Source organism: Mustelus asterias, chromosome 4 (genome assembly GCF_964213995.1).
Source record: "Mustelus asterias chromosome 4, sMusAst1.hap1.1, whole genome shotgun sequence".
Lineage (NCBI taxonomy): Eukaryota > Metazoa > Chordata > Chondrichthyes > Carcharhiniformes > Triakidae > Mustelus > Mustelus asterias.
The window spans coordinates 179,551-201,937 of NC_135804.1; the positions used below are offsets into that span (position 1 = coordinate 179,551).

The window sequence follows — 22,387 nt, forward strand, 5'->3', positions numbered from 1 at the left end:
AACATCCTGGTAAATCTTTTCTGTACCCTCTCCAAAGCCTCCACATCCTTCTGGTAGTGTGGTGACCAGAATCGAACACTATATTCCAAGTGCGGCCTAACTAAGGTTCTATAAAGCTGCAACATGATTTGCCAATTTTTAAACTCTATGCCCCCGCCGATGAAGGCAAGCATGCCGTATGCCTTCTTGACTACCTTCTCCACCTGCATTGTCACTTTCGGTGACCTGTGTACCTGTACACCCAGATCCCTCTGTCTATCAATACTCTTAAGGGTTCTGCCATTTATTGTATATTTCCTATCTGTATTAGACCTTCCAAAATGCACGACCTCACATTTGTCCAGATTAAACTCCATCTGCCATCTCTCCGCCCAAGTCTCCAACTGATCGATATCCTGCTATATCCTCTGATGGTCCTCATCGCTATCTGCAAATCCACCAACCTTTGTGTCGTCTGAAAACTTACTAATCAATCCAGTTACATTTTTCTCCAAATCATTTATATATATTACAAACAGCAAAGGTCCCAGCACTGATCCCTGAGGAACACCACTTGTCACAGCCCTCCATTCAGAAACGCACCCTTCCACTGCTACCCTCTGTCTTCTTTGACCGAGCCAGTTTTGTATCCACCATGCCAGCTCACCTCTGATCCCATGCGACTTCACCTTCTGGACCAGTCTGCCATGAGGGACCTTGCCAAAGGCCTTACTGAAGTCCATGTAGACAACATCCACTGCCCTACCCTCATCAATCATCTTCGTCACTTCCTCGAAAAACGAGATCAAGTTCGTGAGACACGAACCCTTCACAAAACCATGTTGCCTCTCACTAATACGTCCACTTAATTCCAAGTGGGAATAAATCCTGTCTCGAAGAATCCTCTCCAGTAATTTCCTTACCACTGATGTTAGGCTCACCGGCCTGTAATTACCTGGATTATTCTTGCTACCCTTCTTAAACAAAGGAACAACATTGGCTATTCTCCAATCCTCTGGGACCTCCCCTGTAGCCAGTGAGGATACAAAGATTTGGGGGTAGGGTGTTAGCGTGGATTGGGGATTGGCTATCTGACAGGAAGCAGAGAGTCAGGATAAATGGGTGCTTTTCTGGTTGGCAGATGGTAACTAGTGGCGTGCCACAGGGATCGGTACTGGGGCCTCAACTATTTACCATGTATACAGACGATCTGGAGGAGGGGACTGAGTGTAGGGTAACAAAGTTTGCAGACGACACAAAGATAAGTGGAAAAGTGAATCGTGTGGAGGGCGTAGAAGGTCTGCAGAGAGATTTGGACAGGCTGAGTGAGTGGGCGAGGATCTGGCAGATGGAGTATAACGTTGACAAGTGCGAGGTTATTCACTTTGGAGGAAATAATAGCAAGTTGGATTATTATCTAAATGGAAAAAAATTACAACATGCTACCGTGCAAAGGGACCTGGGGGTCCTTGTGCATGAGACTCAAAAACCCAGTCTGCAGGTGCAACAGGTGATCAAGAAGGCAAATGGGATGTTGGCCTATATCGCAAGGGGGATAGAATATAAAAGCAGAGATGTCTTGCTGCATCTGTACAGGGCATTGGTGAGGCCGCAGCTGGAATACTGTGTGCAGTATTGGTCCCCTTATTTGCGGAAGGATATATTGGCCTTGGAGAGAGTGCAGAGAAGGTTCACCAGGTTGATACCAGAGATGAGGGGTGTTGATTATGAGGAGAGACTGAGCAGATTGGGTTTGTACTCGTTGGAATTTAGGAGACTGAGGGGGGATCTTGTAGAGACCTATAAGATAATGAAGGGGCTGGATAGGGTAGAGGTGGAGAGATTCTTTCCACTTAGAAAGGAAGCTAGAACTAGAGGGCACAGCCTCAAAATAAAGGGGGGTCAGTTTAGGACAGAGTTGAGGAGGAACTTCTTCTCTCAGAGGGTGGTGAATCTCTGGAATTCTCTGCCCACGGAAGTGGTGGAGGCTACCTCGTTGAATATGTTTAAATCACGGATAGATGGATTCCTGATCAGTAAGGGAATTAGGGGTTATAGGGATTAGGCGGGTAATTGGAACTGATCCACTTCAGATCAGCCATGATCTTATTGAATGGCGGGGCAGGTTCATGGCCTACTCCTGCTCCAATTTCTTATGTTCTTAAAGATTTCTCTCAAGGCCCCAGCAATTTCCTCCCTTGCCTCTCTCAGTATTCTGGGGGATATCCCATCAGGCCCTGGGGACTTATCTACCTTAATGTTTCTCAAGAACCCCAATACCTCCTCCTTTTTGATCTCAACATGACTCAAACTATCTACACATCCTTTTCCAAACTCATCATCCACCAAGTCCTTCTCTTTGGTGAATACTGACGCAAAGTACTCATTTAATACCTCGCCCATTTCCTCTGGCTCCACGCATAGATTCCCTCCCTTGCCCTTGAGTGGGCCAACCCTCTCCCTGGCTACCCTCTTGAACAAAGAACAAAGAACAGTACAGCACAGGAAACAGGCCCTTCGGCCCGCCAAGCCTGTGCCGCCCCTTGGTCCAACTGGACCAATCGTTTGTATCCCTCCATTCCCAGGCTGCTCATGTGACTATCCAGGTAAGTCATAAACGATGTCAGCGTGCCTGCCTCCACCACCCTACTTGGCAGCGCATTCCAGGCCCCACCATCCTCTGTGTAAAAAACATACCTCTGATATCTGAGTTATACTTCGCCCCTCTCACCTTGAGCCCGTGACCCCTCGTGATCATCACTTCTGATCTGTGAAAAAGCTTCCCACCGTTCACCCTATCTATCCCCTTCATAATCTTGTATACCTCTATTAGATCTCCCCTCATTCTCCGTCTTTCCAAGGAGAACAACCCCAGTTTACCCAATCTCTCCTCATAGCTAAGACCCTCCATACCAGGCAGCATCCTGGTAAACCTTCTCTGCACTCTCTCTAATGCCTCCACGTCCTTCCGGTAGTGCGGCGACCAGAACTGGACGCAGTACTCCAAATGTGGTCTAACCAGCGTTCTACACAGCTGCATCATCAGACTCCAGCTTTTATACTCTATACCCCGTCCTATAAAGGCAAGCATACCATATGCCTTCTCCACCTGTGTTGCCATATTCAAGGATTTGTGGACTTGCACACCTAGGTCCCTCTGTGTTTCTATACTCTTGATGACTCTGCCATTTATTGTATAACTCCTCCCTACATTATTTCTTCCAAAATGCATCACTTCACATTTATCCGGATTAAATTCCATCTGCCACCTCTCCGCCCAATTTTCCAGCCTATATATCCTGCTGTATTGCCTGACAATGCTCATCACTATCTGCAAGCTCTTTATGTATGTATAAAAAGCCTTGGGATTTTCCTTAATCCTGCTGGCCAATGCTTTTTCATGACCCCTTTGAGCTCTTCTTACTCCTTGCTTAAGTTTCTTTCTACTTTCCTTGTATTCCACACTTGCTTCGTGTGTTCCCAGCCTCCTAGCTTTGACAAATGCTTCCTTTTTCTCTTTGACTAGGCTCACAATATCTCTCGTTACCCAAGGTTCCCAAAGCTTGCCATACTTATCCTTCATCCTTACAGGAATGTGCCGGTCCTGAATCCCTATCAACTTACACTTGAAAGCCTCCCACATGCCAGATGTTGATTTGCACTCAAACATCTGCCCCCAATCTACATTCTTCAGTTCCTGCCTAATATTCTTGTAATTAGCCTTCCCCCAATTTAGCACCTTCACTTCAGGACTACACTTATCTTTATCCATCAGTACCTTAAAGCTTATTGAATTGTGGTCACTGTTCCCAAACTGCTCCCCTACTGAAACATCGGCCACCTGGCCGGGCTCATTCCCCAATACCAGGTCCAGTATGGCCCCTTCCCTAGTTGGACTATCGACATACTGTTTCAAGAAGCCCTCCTGGATGTTCCTTACAAACTCTGCCCCATCCACGCCCCTAGTACTAAGTGAGTCCCAGTCAATATAGGAGAAATTAAAATCTCCCACCACAACAACCCTGTTACTTTTACACCTTGCCAAAATCTGCCTACATATCTGTTCCTCAATCGCCTGCTGGCAGTTGGGTGGCCTATAGTAAACCCCCAACATTGTGACTACACCTTTCCTATTCCTGAACTCTAACCATATTGCCTCGCTGTATGAGCCCTCCGAGGTGTCCTCCCGGAGTACAGCTGTGATATTCTCCTTAACCAGTCATGCAACTCCCCCATCCCTTTTACATCCCCCTCTATCCCGCCTGAAACATCTGTATCCTGGAATGTTAAGCTGTCAATCCTATCCTTCCCTTAACCAAGTCTCTGTAATGGCAACAACATCGTAGTTCCTAGTACTAATCCAAGCTCTAAGTTCATCTGCCTTACCTGTAATAAAGTACATTCGAAGCTACAATGGTCTCATTAGCTGACAAGTTTATGGATTCGTCCTCAGAATTTCCCCAGATAATTTTCATTGGCGAGTTTTCACTTCACTTTTAGCAGTAATTCCTGTCAGGATTTCAAACCAAGCCCATTGGGTTTCCTCTGCTTTGATTGGCTTACTCTTTCTTCTCACTGTCAATTGCTTGAATAGAATTACTTCAAAACTTTCAATTGCCTTTGAAAGTCTTCTCCCAACTATAAATTTGGTTAAATAGAATGGCTTCTTTAACTCAAACCTCTTGTTTCTCTCATCCTTGATTTCTTCTGGAGCATATCTTATTCTCTATTCATTTAGCTTTCTGAAGTCTATTTCCTTATCACCATTCTCTGGCTCTGTTGAGCTGGCTTATGTTTACTCCATTGTCATAGCCTTTCTCAATCTTGAGCTGAAGGGTAGGGGGTTTTAGTTCAGTTGGGCAGCACGGTGGGTGCAGCTCGGAGGGCTGAAGGGCCTGTTCCTGTGCTGCAATTTTCTTTGTTCTTTGTACTGAGAGACAGAGAGATAGAGAGAGAGAGTCCTTTTCCCCAGCTCCCTCACAGTTTCACTCTCAATCCTGGGGAACTTACTGACCCACATTTAAGCTTTGAAACTTTATGCAAGCAATGTTCACTTTCCTGAGCTTAAACAGGGCTAATTAACTTTGGGTAACATTCTCAATGACATGTCATTGAAAAATCTGATCATAGTATTCACCATAAGCCAGAAACTGAACTCACTTCATGTCCAGACATGAACAGTATACACGCAGCTGCCTCTCAGACAGGTAGGAAGATCCTTATCAGCTCTGATTAAGACACAGTTGAGTACAATACAATGAATGACAGGACTCCAAGTCCCAGGAGCACATGCTGACAGAATATGGATGTTACTCAGTGATGTCAACACAACCAAAGCAAAGGAAGTATAATAGTTGTGTACATTATGCGTACATATACATGGGTAAGGATGCCTGTCTATACATTAGACACAGTAAGAAGTTTAACAACACCAGGTTAAAGTCCAACAGGTTTATTTGGTAGCAAACTACCAAATAAACCTGTTGGACTTTAACCTGGTGTTGTTAAACTTCTTACTGTGTTTACCCCAGTCCAACGCCGGCATCTCCACATCATGACTATACATTAGACACCAGCTTCCAAATCCACGACCATTACCATCTAGAAGACAAGGACAGCGGATACCTGGGAACGCCACCACCCGGAAGTTCTCCCAGTCACTCACCATTCTGATTTGGAAATATATCTCCATTCCTTCATTGTCGCCGGGTCTAAATCCTGGAACTCCCTCCCTAACAGCACTGTGGCTGTACCTACAGCAGCAGTTCAAGAAGCAGCTCACCATCACCTTCAAGGGCAATTAGGGATGGGGCTGGTCAGCCAGAAACACCCACATTCCACGAATGAATAAAAAATGCATAGAATATATAATACACAGGCATCCACACCCACCATAGAGGGGATTCCAGCTCAGGCATACCATCCATGTTCTCCAACTGTCCGATTGGGAAGGGTACAGCATGGTTTCACAGTGAAAGCCAAACTCAGAGCCCGTTGGTCTGCAATGAAGCTTGTGAAATGAACCATATCCACCATCTCTCCCACACAGGACACCTGCCACACCTAAACATTTACTCAGTTAAACATTAATTCCTGTGCAATATGAACTAACTGAAGTAAAAACGTAGGATAAACTAAAGGTTTTTTTATGGCTTTTATATAGGGAAATTCATTGATCAGAAAACAATCTGTAATTAATGTTTGCAGATTTTCACAACTTACTCAGTGCAGGAGCTGATTCTCACCCTGATCTCACAGATCTTTAAGAACACTCTGCAAACATTGCAACTGTCTCTAAATCCTAATTACCTGGCGCTGTGAAGATTAATTACTTTAAAACTAGTGCTGAAGTTTAGTGAGGAAACAGCAAACAGTCATTACCAGCAGTTGGTGTCAGATGTATTTATACTCCTGAATATATTTCAGGCTTTAATATACAAGACTACGAATTTAAACATCCCTAATGATAAATAAGTGAATCAAAGAACAAAGAACAATACAGCACAGGAACAGGCCCTTCGGCCCTCCAAGCCCGTGCCGCTCCCTGGTCCAAACTAGACCATTCTTTTGTATCCCTCCATTCCCACTCCGTTCATATGGCTATCTAGATAAGTCTTAAACGTTCCCAGTGTGTCCGCCTCCACCACCTTGCCTGGCAGCGCATTCCAGGCCCCCACCACCCTCTGTGTAAAATATGTCCTTCTGATATCTGTGTTAAACCTCCCCCCTTCACCTTGAACCTATGACCCCTCGTGAACGTCACCACCGACCTGGGGAAAAGCTTCCCACCGTTCACCCTATCTATGCCTTTCATAATTTTATACACCTCTACTAAGTCTCCCCTCATCCTCCGTCTTTCCAGGGAGAACAACCCCAGTTTACCCAATCTCTCCTCATAACTAAGCCCCTCCATACCAGGCAACATCCTGGTAAACCTCCTCTGTACTCTCTCCAAAGCCTCCACGTCCTTCTGGTAGTGTGGCGACCAGAACTGTGGTAGTGTGGCGACCAGAACTGGTCGCCACATTTGATTTGGGAATCATTTGATTCCTGCACATTTTTAGTTTTAACTACAGCTGAGACACTCAATGTAGCCTTGGGGAGGGGAAGGGGTAGCGTGGTGCTGCTGCTTTTAAAAAAAAGTCAATAGAGCTGATGGTGAAAGCAATAAAACATTATCCCGCAGAGTTGCTGAAGGAAAAAAGTTACATTTTTAATTATGGGGATTTCTTTTTAAGCAATTGCAGATATATGATCAGATAGCAAAACAGTCAATAGGGACAATGCCACTTCAAAAAGGAATAAATAGATTCCAACATACGATAGGATAAATACATGGCTGAAGCGATGGTGTCGGGGGAGGGTTTCAGATTCCTGGGGCATTGGGACCAGTTCTGGGGGAGGTGGGACCTGTACAAGTTGATGTCCTAGTGGGACTGTTTGCTCGAGCGGTTGGGGAGGGTTTAAACGAATATGCCGGGGGGTGGAAACCTATGCAAGCAGTCAGAGAAGGAGGGAGCAAGGACAAAAACAAAAAGGTAGAAAAGGGAATAAGAAAAGTGATAGGCAAAGAAATCAAGGACAAAGTTCAAACAGGACTAGAGAGAAAAATATTGGGAGCATGGCAAACAATGTTAAAAAGACAAGCTTAAAGGCTCTGTGCCTTAATACACGGAGCATTTGCAATAAAGTGGATGAACTAATTGCGCAGATAGATGTAAATGGGTACGATATAATTGGGATTACGGAGACATGGCTGCAGGGTGACCAGGGATGGGAATTGAATGTCCCAGGGTATTCAATATTTAGGAAGGACAGGCATAAAGGAAAAGTTGGTGGAGTGGCACTGCTGGTTAAAGAGGAAATTAACACAATAGTGAGAAAGGATATTAACTCTGACAATGTGGAGTCTGTATGGGTAGAGTTGAGAAATACCAAGGGGCAAAAAACGTTAGTGGGTGTCATATATAGACCCCAAACTGCAGTAATGTGGGGAATAGCATTAAACACAAAATTAGTGGTGCATGTGATAAGGGAATATTGGTGATCATGGGTGATTTTAATCTACACACAGAGGAGGAATTCCTGGAGTGTACAGCGAATGGTTTTCTTGACCAATATGTGGAGGAACCAATAGAGAGCAGGCCATCTTAGACTGGGTACTGTGCAATGAGAAGGGAATCATTGCCAATCTAGCTGTACGAGACCCCTGGGGATGAGCGACCATAACATGATAGAATCTTTTATCAAGGTGGAGACTAGGGTGCTGAATCTTAATAAAGGAAACTATGAGGATATGAAGGCCTGAGATGGCCTTGATAGATTGGGGAGAGTTTCTTAAAGGGATGCCAGTGGATAGGCAATGACAAACATTCCAGGGACGCATGGGGGAACTGCAGCAACTGTTTATTCCTGTCTGGCACAAAAGTAAAAGGGGTAAGAGGGTCAATCCATGGCTCACAAAGGAAATTACAGAGAGTATCCGATCTAAGGAAGAAGCATACAGATTGGCCAAGAAAAATAATAGGTCTGAGGATTGGGAGCAGTTTAGAATTCAGTAAAGAAGGACCAAGGGACTGATTAAGAAGGGGAAAATACAGCACGAAAGTAAGCTTGCAGGGAATGTGAAGACTGACACTAAGAGTTTCTATAGCTACGTGAAGAGAGGGGTTGGTGAAGACAAATGTAGGTCCCCTACAGACAGAAACGGGGGAATGTATAATAGGGGACAAAGAAATGGCCGAGCAACTGAATACACTCTTTGGTTCTGTCTTCACAAAAGAGGACACAAATCAGATGCCAGAAATGTCGGAGAATGCAAGTGTTAGTGAGAGGGAAGAACTGAGGGAGATCAATATTAGCAGAGAAATGGTGCTGGGAAAGTGGATGGGATTGGAAACATAGAAAAACGACAGCACAAAACAGGCCCTTCGGCCCCACAAGTTGTGCCGAACATATCCCTACCTTTTAGGCCTACCTATAACCCTGCATCCTATTAAGTCCCATGTACTCATCCAAGAGTCTCTTAAAAGACCCTATTGAGTTTGCCTCCACCACCACTGACGGCAGCCGGTTCCACTCGCCCACCACCCTCTGTGTGAAAAGCTTCCCCCCTAACATTTCCCCTGTACCGACCCCCCAGCACCTTAAACCTGTGTCCTCTCGTAACAGCCATTTTCACCCTGGGAAAAAGCCTCTGAGAGTCCACCCGATCTATGCCTCTCAACATCTTATATACCTCTAATAGGTCTCCTCTCATCCTACGTCTCTCCAAGGAGAAAAGACCGAGCTCCCTCAGCCTATCCTCATAAAGCATGCCACTCAATCCAGGCAACATCCTTGTAAATCGCCTCTGCACCCTTTCAATCTTTTCCACATCCTTCCTATAATGAGGCGACCAGAACTGAGCACAGTACTCCAAGTGGGGTCTGACGAGGGTCTTATATAGCTGCATCATTATCCCCAGACCCCTAAACTCAATCCCTCGATTGATAAAGGCCAGCACACCATACGCCTTCTTAACCACCTCCTCCACCTGCGGGGCCGATTTTAGAGTCCTATGGACTCGGACCCCAAGGTCCTTCTGATCCTCTATAGTACTAAGAGTCTTTCCCTTTATATTGTACTCCTTCATCCCATTTGACCTGCCAAAATGGACCACTACACATTTATCTGGATTGAAGTCCATCTGCCACTTGTCCGCCCAGTCTTGCATCCTATCTAAGTCCCTCTGTAACTTCTGACATCTCTCCAGACTATCCACAACCCCACCAACCTTCGTGTCGTCAGCAAACTTACCAACCCATCCCTCCACTTCCTCATCCAAGTCATTTATGAAAATGACAAACAGCAAGGGTCCCAGAACAGATCCCTGGGGCACACCACTGGTGACCGACCTCCATTTAGAAAAAGACCCATCTATACCCACTCTCTGCCTCCTTTGGGCAAGCCAGTTCTGGATCCACAGGGCAGCAGCACCTTGGATCCCATGCCCTCTCACTTTTTCGAGAAGCCTTGCATGGGGGACCTTATCGAACGCCTTGCTAAAATCCATATAAACCACATCTACCGCTTTCCCTTCGTCAATGTGTTTAGTCACATTTTCGAAGAACTCCACCAGGCTCGTAAGGCACGATCTGCCTTTGACAAAACCATGCTGAGTATTCTTGAGCATACTAAATCTCTCTAACTGCTCATAAATCTTGTCCCTCAAGATCTTCTCCATCAGCTTACCAACCACTGAGGTTAGACTCACCGGTCGGTAATTTCCTGGGCTATCCCTATTCCCCTTCTTGAAAATAGGAACCACATCCGCAATCCTCCGGTACCTCTCCCGTCTCCATTGACGACACAAAGATCATCGCCAGAGGCTCTGCAATCTCTTCCCTTGCCTCCCACAGGAACCTGGGGTACATCCCATCCGGACCTGGCGACTTATCTATCTTGATGCCATTCAAAGATTCCAGCACAACCTCTTTGTTAAAGTCCACATACTCAATCTTTTCAGTCCACCGCAAGCCCGCAGTACATCCACCCAGGTCCTTCTCCTCTGTGAAAACCGAGGCAAAATACTCATTAAGCACCTCTGCCATTTCTACTGGTTCCGTACAGATTTTCCCACCTTCACCTTTTATAGGTCCTATTCCTTCACGTCTCATCCTTTTACTCTTCACATATTTATAGAACGCCTTAGGGTTTACCTTAATCCTACCTGCCAAGGCCTTCTCGTGACCCCTTCTGGCTCTCCTAATTTCCTTTAGTCCCTTCCTACAAGCCGTATACTCATCTAGATCCCTATCTTCGCCAAGCTCTCTGAACCTTTTGTACGCTTTCCTTTTCTTCTCGACTAGGTCCTGCACAGCTTTCATGCACCACGGTTCCTTTAACCTACCAACTCCTCCGTCTGCTCGGAACGTTGTCCTGTAGAACTCTAGACACAGTAAGAAGTTTAACAACACCAGGTTAAAGTCCAACAGGTTTATTTGGTAGCAAAAGCCACACAAGCTTTCGAGGCTCTGAGCCCCTTCTTCAGGTGAGTGGGAATTCTGTTCACAAACAGAACTTATAAGACACAGACTCAATTTACATGAATAATGGTTGGAATGCGAATACTTACAACTAATCCAGTCTTTAAGAAACAAAACAATGGGAGTGGGGAGAGCATCAAGACAGGCTAAAAAGATGTGTATTGTCTCCAGACAAGACAGCCAGTGAAACTCTGCAGGTCCACGCAACTGTGGGAGTTACAAATAGTGTGACATAAATTCTGATTCTAGGATCAGAATAAATTCTGATTCTAGGATCAGAATTTATGTCACACTATTTGTAACTCCCACAGTTGCGTGGACCTGCAGAGTTTCACTGGCTGTCTTGTCTGGAGACAATACACATCTTTTTAGCCTGTCTTGATGCTCTCCCCACTCCCATTGTTTTGTTTCTTAAAGACTGGATTAGTTGTAAGTATTCGCATTCCAACCATTATTCATGTAAATTGAGTCTGTGTCTTATAAGTTCTGTTTGTGAACAGAATTCCCACTCACCTGAAGAAGGGGCTCAGAGCCTCGAAAGCTTGTGTGGCTTTTGCTACCAAATAAACCTGTTGGACTTTAACCTGGTGTTGTTAAACTTCTTACTGTGTTTACCCCAGTCCAACGCCGGCATCTCCACATCAGAACTCTAGACAGACATTCCTTGAAAAACTGCCACCTCTCTTCAGTACGTTTCCCCGAGAATACCTCCTTCCAATTTACTCCTCTAATTTGCTGCCTTATGTCTTCATATTTCCCCTGACTCCATATAAACGCTTTCCTAGCTTGCTTGATCCTCTCTTTTTCCAATGCAAGCATAAAGGAGATAGAGTTATGATCGCTATCCCCAAGATGCTCTCCCACTGAGAGATCTGACACCTGTCCAGGTTCATTGGTCAGTATCAGATCAAGTACAGCCTCTCCTCTTGTAGGCTTGTCCACATGCTGTGTCAGGAAACCCTCCTGAACACACCTAACGAACTCCTCCCCATCCAATCCCCTTACCCTAGGGATATTCCAATCTATGTTTGGGAAATTAAAGTCTCCCATCACAACAACTCTGCTATTATTGCAACTCTCCAGGATCTGTTTCCCTATCTGCTCCTCCACCTCCCTGTTACTATTGGGTGGCCTATAGAAAACTCCCAGCAAAGTGATCGACCGCTTCCCACTCCGAACTTCCACCCACAGAGACTCTGTAGACAATCCCTCCACAGCATACACCTTCTCTACAGCTGTGACACTATCCCTGATCAGCAGTGCCACTCCACCCCCTCTCTTGCCTCCCTCCCTGTCCTTCCTGAAACATCTGAATCCCGGCACCTGGAGTATCCAGTCCTGTCCCTGAGACATCCAAGTCTCCGTAATGGCCACCACATCACACTTCCAGGCATCGATCCACGCTCTGAGCTCATCCCCTTTATTCACTATACTCCTGGCATTAAAGTAAACACATCTCAATCCTTTGGTCTGAGCTCTCCCCTTCTCTATCCCCCGTCCATCCTCCCTCTTGCACTGTCTATAACCCTTCTCTGTTTGCAAGCTAACTTCCTCGCTCCCAGTCTTCTCGTCTCGATCCCCTCCTTCCAACCTATCTAGTTTAAACTCTCCCCAGGAGCCTTAGCCAACCTTCCCGCCAGGACATTGGTCCCCCTGGGATTCAAGTGCCACCCGTTTTGTGTGTACAGGTCACACCTGCCCCTAAAGAGATCCCAATGGTCCAGGAACCTGAATCCCTGCCCCCTGCACCAGTCCCTCAGCCACACATTCATCCTCCACCTCACTCCATTCCTACCCTCACCCTCCCGTGGCACAGGCAGCAATCCTGAGATTACTACCTTTGCTTTCCTCCTTCTCAGCTGTCTCCCTAATTCCCTATACTCTCTTTTCATGACCCCTTCCTTCCCACATCAGCGGTACCAATATGTACTGCTACCTCTGGCTCCTCTCCCTCCCCCCTCAGAGGTGGATAAATCCCCAGGGTCTGATAACCTACATCCCAGAGTACTTAAGGAAGTGGCTCTAGAAATAGTGGATGCATTGGTGGTCATCTTCCAAGATTCTAGAGACTCTGGAACAGTCCCTGCAGATTGGAGGGTAGCGAATGTCACTCCAGTATTCAAAAAGGGAGGTAGAGAGAAAACAGGGAATTACAGACCAATAAGCTTAACATCGTTGGTGGGGAAAATTTTCGAATCCATTTTCAAGGACTTTATAGCAGAGCATTTAGAAAGCAGTGGCAGGATCAGACAGAGTCAGCATGGATTTACGAAGGGGAAATCATGCTTGACAAATCTGTTGGAATTCCTTGAGGATGTAACTTGTAGAGTTGACAAGAGGGAGCCAGTCGATGTGGTTTTTTGGACTTTCAGAAGCATTTGACAAAGTCCCGTGTAACAGATTATTGTGCAAGATTAAAGCACATGGGATTGGGGGAAGTATATTGAGATGGATAGAAAACTGGTTGGCAGAGAGGAAACAAAGAGTAGGAATTAATGGCTGTTTTTTAAATTGGCAGGCAGTAACTAGTGGGGTGCCACAGGGATCGGTGCTGGGACCCCAGCTATTCACAATATATATTAATGATTTGGATGAGGGAACAAAATGTAGCATCTCAAAGTTTACAGATAATCCCAAGTTGGGTGGGAGGGTGAACTGTGACGAGGATGCAGAGATCCTTCACAATGAGCTGGACAGGTTGGGTGAGTGGGCAAATCAATGGCAGATGCAGTATAATTTGGACAAGTGTGAGGTTATTCACTTTGGAAGCAAAAACAAGGCGGCAAATTACTACCTGAATGGCTGTAAATTGGGAGAGGGGAGTGTGCAGCGGGACCTGGGTGTCCTTGTGCACCAGTCACTGAAGGTAAGCATGCAGGTACAGCAGGCGGTAAAGAAGGCAAATGGCATGCTGGCTTTCATTGCGAGAGCTTTCGAGTACAGGAGCAGGGATGTGTTGTAATTATACAGGGCCTTGGTGAGGCCACACCTAGAGTATTGTGTGCAGTTTTGGTCTCCTTTTCTGAGGAAGAATGTTCTTGCTCTCGAGGGAGTGCAGCCAAGGTTTACCAGGTTGATTCCGGGGATGGTGGGACTGATGTATGAGGAGAGATTGACTAGGTTAGGATTGTTTTCGCTGGAGTTCAGACGAATGAGGGGGGAATCTCATAGAGACTTATAAAATTCTAACAGGACTAGACAGGGTAGATGCGGGGAGGATATTCCCAATGGTGGGGGAGTCCAGAACCAGGGGTCACAGTCTGAGGATTCATGGTAGACCATTTAGGACGGAGGTGAGGAGACATTCCTTCACCCGAAGAGTGGTGAGCCTGTGGAGTTCATTACCACAGGAAGTAGTTGATGCCAAAACATTGATTGTATTCAGAGGCGGCTGGATATAGCGCTTGAGGCAAATGGGATCAAAGGTTATGGGGAAAAAAGAGGATTAGGCTATTGAATTGGATGATCATAATGAACGGCGGAGCAGACTCAAAGGGCCAAATGGCCTCCTCCTGCTCCTATCTTCTATATTTCTATGAATTGGTATAAATTGTGAGGGTACACGGATAGCCTGATATCACAGATAGAGGCAGCGGTGGGCTGAGAGGGGTGGTGGAAAATCGAGCTGGATATGGTCAGGATACATGGAGAACCTGACCCCATGTTTTTGGATGATGGTGCCAAGGCATTGTGATGAGTAAAAGAGGGAGCCGAGGGAAAAGCCCTTGGGGATGCCCAAGGTAATGGAACAGAGATGGGAAGAGAAACCTTGTTGGAAATGTTCTGCCTAATCAATAAATAAGGGTGAAACCAAATGACACAATCTGCTAGACCATGGAGGAGAAGTGTTGGAAGATGAAATGGACAACCATGCCAAAGCTGTACTGTTAGTCACTCAGCAGCTCATTTGTGAATTTGATCAGGGTCATTTGAGTGAGGTAACAACACATCTGAGCACTTGAGGGAAGAGAGAGGTTACTGGGAATTGACAGCAAGTGAAGTTGAGGTCAAGATCACTTGCAAGGTGACCGGGATCAGAGTCAATGCAAATTGTTGCTGCTGACTGGAGTGCCTGCAGACAAACACTCAGTCAGGAAGGGCATGGAGAAAGCAGAGGGCAAAGGAAATGACCAGATGGCAGAAGAGAGAAGCTGCGGAAAGCAAAAAATGTCAGTCGACCTTGGGCCAATACAATTCATCTGTGCCAGCTACGGAAGAGAGCCACTCATGGATCTGTCTCTACAATCACAGCAGACATTTTCAATGCGGCAGTGCCATACCACCATGCCCAGTCCATCCTCTCAAAGGATGGATGGGAAAAAAGTCAACATCAGATCAGTCATGATCACACTGAATGACGGAGGAGACTCGAGGGGCCAGAGGGCCTACTCTTGTACCTATTTCTTTAGTGATTGATCTAATGGGAGCGTTTGTAATTAAAAAAGGGTGAGGTACGGTGATAGAATCAGATCGTTTCCAATAGTTGAGAGGTCATAAATGCAAGAGTTTTAAAACAGGACACAGGAGCAGCTTCTTCACACGGAGCTGAGAGACTATCAATGGTGGTTGAGGCAAAAACTGCCCACATGCAAGGTTAGATTGGAGTGGGAGTGGGAGGGGGGCGCTGGAATGAGTAAGAATGGGTTAATGTGATTAGGGCTACCTGCTAGCAGGGCAGATACAAGCCAGAATAAGACTGGTTGGACTGACTGGCCATTTCTGTGCTGTAGCCTTTGTGTCAGTCGCTGTGCAGAGAGTGCATGTTGGCTCATTGCTTCGAGAGTTCCATCTGCTGGGGGAGGATGGGAGGCCGAGAGACTGACCACTTGTCATTGAAGAATGAAAAACTCCATTCAGAAATCACCCAAAGGCATGACAGGAGGAGGGTTGTATAACAAACAGAGCAGATTTAAATTATTTCATGGATAATAGATATTTAAGTCAATCAAAAGCACATCCTCACCAACCTTTCTGGTGCAAATGTATCTGTCCAGGGCAGCATTGGTAGGAGTGACCACCACAATCCGTGTGAAGTCCCATCTTCACACTGAAGATGCCCCCCATTGTGTTGTGCGGCACTATCACTAAATTGATAAGATTCAGAACAGATCAAGCAACTTAAAACTGGGCTACCATGAGGCACTGTGGACCATCAGCAGTAACAGAATTGTGTACAATCACTGTAACCTCATATTCCCCCACTCTCCCATCAGGCCAAGGATCTATCTTGGTTCAAAGATGAGTAAACCTGGTGAAGCTACAGCATAGGACTACTTGCATTCTAACCAATGGGAGCAGCAGATGATCAGAGAAAGCAATCCCACACCAAAGAATTAGATAAAAGCTCTGCAGTCCTGCCACATCTGGACATGAATAGTGAAAATTAAACAACCAACAGAAGGAGAAGGCAGCTCCACAAATATCCCCAACTTCAATGATGGAGGAACGTAGTCAAGACAAGGCTGCAACATTTGCAACCATCCTCAGCTAGAAGTGCTGAGTGGATGACCCATCTCGGCCTCCTAACCTCTCCAGCATCAACCCAGCCAATTACTGCCCCAATCTACTCTCAATCATCAGCAAAGTGAAGGAAGGTATCATCAACAGTGTTATCAAGCAGCACTTACGCAGCAATAACCACATTCGAAAATAATTACACAAGAAATTTATTTGATAACAGTAAAGATAATGATCAGCAATTTTCCAAGTGGAATGTGAGGCTAGGTTGCACAGGCCACTGAGAGCAGGCAGATCGGGGCTATGTCCAGGAGTCTGTAAAATCATCACTGAAATAAAGACATTCTGTGGTCTGTGCACACTGATGCTCAGGTTGGGTTCTGCTGGGGCTACACGAGTCCTGACCCCATTGTGAGAGACAAAGACAGCCTTGTTCCAAATACAGACACGAGAACTGACAAAATCCCCCAGCATTGTCCCAGTGAGCCCCCACACCTCCAGCACCAGCTTCCCCGTGTACTCCTTCAAATGATATGTTCTTTCACTTCTAAACAAGCAGTTGCATTACAGAATTGACTGCCTTTACCTGAGGGCACACCTGCCTGTAGTAATCTCCAACAGAAAGACACTGCTGAGGACAGGACGCCAGTATCCGAGCAACAGTATCACATTTCCTCCAATCAGCAGCTGCTGTCTCTGCGCTCCGACCTCCAGCAATCCCAGCTGCAAACAGACAACAAAGAGAGAAGTAAGATGTGGTCCAGAGAACAGAATTAACACTGGGGAGGGGGGAGCCAGCAGTCTGGTAGCGGTGGACAGGAGATGCTGAGGCCAGTGCCTCTCCCCCACAACACCACACGCTGAGGCCCATGCCCTTCAACACTGCCCGTTTCCAAATCCTCTCCCAAACACAGGGCCTGCAGGAACTGCCTGAACACCACCTCAGCTTCATGATAATTTACCTCCAGCTCCTTCCACTATTCCTCTGACCACAGCCTGAACACCGCGGGGCTTCATCAGTCTCTCAGATAGCAGGTGGCCACACTGCCGCCGCAGCCATGCTGGGGCCTGTGAGCGAGTCCGTGCTTTTCCACCCATCGCAGACCCCACCTGCAAATAAGTGTAAAGAACAGCAATTTACCAAAAACATGTAACAAGCATTTCACTTGCTGCAATCAAGCTGCAAATGGGCAGCACTCACTTGTGCAGAGAGATGCAAACAACCTCTCAGCATCCTCATCAACTCTCCCCAAGCAACATCCCCAACTCCTCAGGCAACTCTCCCCTGGCAATACCCCAACTTCCCTTGACAATACCCTGCCTCTCCGCGACAACAAACCACCCCCGCAATCGATAATATCCCTCCTGGCAACAACACCCTTTCTGCTGGCAACAACCCTCCGGTAGCTCCCCTCATTCTCCCAACGACACCCACCTCTCCCCGGCTGTCAGTTCCAGACTATTTACCCCAATACATAGAAACTAGAAGCAGGAGTAGGCCATTTGGCCCTTCGAACCTGCTCCACCATTCATTTTGATCATGGCTGATCATCAAATTCAATATCCTGATCCCCCCCTTCCATCCCCCCCGCCATATCCCTTGATCCCTTTAGCCCCAAGATCTATATCTAATTTCTTCTTGAAATCAGACAACGTTTTGGCCTCAACTACATTCTGCGGTAGTGAATTCCACACATTCACCACCGTCTGGGTGAAGAAATTTCTCCTCACCTCAGTCCTAAAAGGTTTATCCCTTATCCTCAAACTAGCTGTGACTCCCTAGTTCTGGACTCCCCCACCATTGGGAACATTCTTTCTGAATCTACCCTGTCTAACCCTGTTAGAATTTTATAAGTTTCTATGAGATCCCCCCCCAATCTTCTAAACCCCAGTGAATATAATCCGAACCGACTTAATCTCCCCTCACATGACAGACCTGCCATCCCGGGAATCAGCCTGGTAAACCTTCGCTGTACACCCTCTATAGCAAGGACACCCTTCCTCAGATAAGGACATCAAAACTGCACATAATACTCCAGGTGTGGCCTCACCAATGCCCTATACAATTGCAAAAAAAATCCCTATCCCTACACTCAAATCCTATCGCTATGAAGGCCAACATACCATTTGCCTTCTTTACTGCCTGCTGTATCTGCGTGCTTACTTTCAGCGACTGATGCATGAGGACTCCAAGATCTTGTTGAGTATCCACCTCTCTCAATTTACACCCATTCAAGTAATAATCTTTCTTCCTATCATTACTACCAAAGTGGATAACCTTACATTTATCCACATTATACTGCATCTGCCATGCAGAGGGGCAGCACTGTAGCACAGTGATCAGCACTGCTGCCTCACAACGCCATAGACCCGGGTTCAATTCCCAGCTTGGGTCACTGTCTGTACGGAGTTTGCACATTCTCCCCGTGTCTGTGTGGGTTTCCTCCAGGTGCTCTGGTTTCCTCCCACAGTCCGAAAGACGTGCTGAATAGGTGCATTGACCCGAACAGGCGCCGGACTGTGGTGACTAGGGGAATTACACAGTAACTTCATTGTAGTGTTAATATAGGCCTTACTTGTGACGAATAAATAAACAAACTTTAAACAGATGCCCACACACTCAGTCTGTCCAAATCACGCTGAAGCATCTCTGCATCCTCCTCACAGCTCACCCTCCCACCCAACTTTGTATCATCTGCAAATTTGGAGATAATACATTCAGTTCCCTCTTCCAAATCATTAATCCCCTCTACATTGCCCATTTCCACCATCTGCTGTTGAAGCCTTCAGTTCCAAACTCAACAATTCCAATGCTCTTTTGTAGGTGGTCTCTCATTCTCAATACACTTCAGCTCGACCGTAACTCTGCTACCGGTATGCATCAACATCCTTGCACTGACTCCAAATTACAGTTCCTATTTTCATGTGTCGGAGCCACCTTCTCCTTATAACTTCCTCTATTCTAATTTACCCAAATTCTGGCCTCTGGTACATTCCCATCCCTTTACCCTAACTCTGCTAATTCTGCCATTGACTGTTTCAGCAGTATGGGGTCAGGGACATTTACCTGCTTTGCTCCTCCCTGTAAAATCAGTAACTCCTTGATGACAATTGGCTGATATACTCGATCCAGAAGATTCTGCAAAGCCTGTTGGCAGCCCTGCAGCTCGGCAGTGGTGAGACCCTGGAAATAATACACACATTACACAAAACTAAAAACACCATCCTCAATTCCAACAAGTACTGCAGTTTTAATTTTACTCATTAAGTTAACAGAGTGTTTCAAACTCAAGAGTTCAGAATCTGCATATTTATTAAATTAATGAACAAGATAAGCTAATCAATATAGAGTTAAAATAATAGGGCTGGCACAGTGATTAGCACTGCAGCCTCAGTGTCAGGGACCCGGGTTCAATTCCCAGCTTCGGTCACTGTGTGGAGTTTGCACATTTTCCCTGTGTCTGCTTGAGTTTCCTCCGGGTGCTCTGGTTTCTTCCCACAGTCCAAAGATGTGTGGGTTAGGTTGATTGGCCACAGTAAATTGCCTCTTAGTGTTCGGGGGACAGCAGGGTAAATACGTGGGGTTTACGAGGATAAGGCCTGGGTGGGATTGTGGTTGGTGCAGACTTGATGGGCCAAATACTAAGAATACAGCACAGGAACAGGCCCTTCGGCCCTCCAAGCCTGCGCCGCTCATGTGCCCAACTAGACCATTCATTTTTCTCCCTCCATTCCCAGTCTGTTCATGTGGTTATCTAGATAAGTCTTAAACGATCCCAGCGTGTCCACCTCAATCACCTTGCTTCGCAGTGCATTCCAGGCCCCCACCACCCTCTGTGTAAAATACACCCCCCTGACATCTGTGTTGAACTATGCCCCCCTCACCTTGAACCCGTGACCCCTTGTGTTCGTCACCTCCGACATGGGAAAAAGCTTCCCACTGTTCACCCTATCTATGCCCTTCATAATTTTATACACCTCTATTAGATGGCCCCTCATCCTCCGTCTTTCCAGGGAGAACAACCCTAGTTTACCCAATCTCTCCTCATAGCTAAGACCCTCCATACCAGGCAACATCCTGGTAAACCTTCTCTGTACTCTCTCCAAAGCCTCCACGTCCTTCTGGTAGTGCGGCGACCAGAACTGGACGCAGTATTCCAAATGTGGCCTAACCAACGTTCTATACAGCCGCAACATCATATGCCAACTTTTATATTCTATGCCCCGTCCAATAAAGGCAAGCATGCCATATGCCTTCTTCACCACCCTCTCCACCTGTGCTGCCACCTTTAAGGATCTGTGAATTTGTACATCCAGGTCCCTCTGTGTGTCTATACTCCTGATGGTTCTGTCATTTATTGTATAGCTCCCCCTTACATTAGATCTACCAAAGTGCATCACTTCGCATTTATCTGGATTAAATTCCATCTGCCATTTCTCCGCCCAATGTTCCAGCCTATCTATATCCTGCTGTATTCTCTGACAATGTTCATCACTATCTGCAACTCCAGCAATCTTCGTGTCGTCCGCAAACTTACTGATCACACCAGTTACAGCTTCCTCCAAATCATTTATATATATCACAAACAGCAGAGGTCCCAGTACAGAGCCCTGCGGAACTCCACTAGTCACAGACCTCCAACCGGAAAAAGACCTCTCCACTGCTACCCTCTGTCTTCTATGGCTAAGCCAGTTCTCCACCCATCTAGCTAGCTCACATTTTATCCCAAGAGATTTAACTTTTTGCACCAGCCTGCCATGAGGAACCTTGTCAAACGCTTTACTAAAATCCATATAGACAACATCCATGGCCCTTCCCTCGTCGATCGTTTTTGTCACCTCCTCAAAAACCTCATCCAAATTTGTGAGGCATGACCTCCCTCGTACAAAACCATGTTGTCTATCACTCATGAGATTATTCAGTTCTAAATGCGCATCTATCCTATCTCTAAGAATCTTCTCCAACAACTTCCCTACCATGGACGTCAAGCTCACCGGCCTATAATTGTCTGGGTTATCCTTGCTACCCTTCTTAAATAACGGGACCACATTTGCCATCCTCCAATCCTCTGGGACCTCACCTGTGTCCAGTGAAGAGACAAAGATTTCTGTTAGAGGCCCAGCAATTGCATCTCTCGCCTCCCTGAGGAGTCTAGGATAGATGCCACCTGGCCCTGGGGATTTGTCTGTCTTAATGTTTCCTAAAAAACCTAACACTTCCTCGCTTGTAATTGAGATTTTTTCTAACGGGTCAACACATCTCTCTGAGACACTACCAGTCAACATGTCCCTCTCCTTTGTGAATGCTGATGCAAAGTATTCGTTTAGGATCTCTCCTACTTCCTTTGGTTCTAAGCATAATTCCCCTCCTTTGTCCCTGAGAGGTCCGATTCTTTCCCTAACAACCCTCTTGTTCCTATCGTATGTATAAAATGCCTTAGGATTCTCCTTAATCCTGTCTGCCAAGGACATTCCGTGACCCCTTTTTGCCCTTCTAACTCCCTGTTTGAGTTCTTTTCTACTTTCTCTGTATTCCTCCAGTGCTCCATCTGTTTTTAGCTGCCTCATGTATGCCTCTTTTCTCTTTTTGATTAGAGCCACAATTTCACTGGTTATCCACGGCTCTCAAATCCTACCTTTCCTATCCTTCCTCTTTACAGGCATATGTCTGTCCTGCAGTCCTATCAACTGCTCCTTAAAAGACTCCCACATGCCAGATGTGGATTTACCCTCGAACAGCCTCTCCCAATCAACAGCCACCAAATCCTGCCTAATCCGGCTGTAGTTAGCCTTCCCCCAATTCAGCACCTTACCCATAGGACAACACTCATCTATTTCCATTACTATCCTAAAGTTTACAGAATTGTGGTCACTATTTGCCACATGTTCCCCCACTGAAACTTTGATGACCTGACCGGGCTCAT

At 46.2% G+C, this 22,387-nt stretch overlaps 1 protein-coding gene across 4 annotated transcripts in view; it reads right to left on the reverse strand.

Annotated features, from left to right (window-relative positions):
* The window catches only part of tango6 (transport and golgi organization 6 homolog (Drosophila)), a 133,017-nt gene that overhangs the window by 106,123 nt on the left and 4,507 nt on the right, over window positions 1–22,387 (reverse strand). For all 4 annotated transcript variants that reach the window (XM_078210457.1, XM_078210455.1, XM_078210456.1 and 1 more), the window contains exons 3-5: window positions 19,531–19,647; window positions 17,426–17,573; window positions 17,050–17,186 (exon numbers count right to left, since the gene is read on the reverse strand). In XM_078210457.1, coding sequence (XP_078066583.1) covers window positions 17,050–17,186; window positions 17,426–17,573; window positions 19,531–19,647 — 402 coding nt within the window. The remainder of the gene's footprint in view (window positions 1–17,049; window positions 17,187–17,425; window positions 17,574–19,530; window positions 19,648–22,387) is intronic.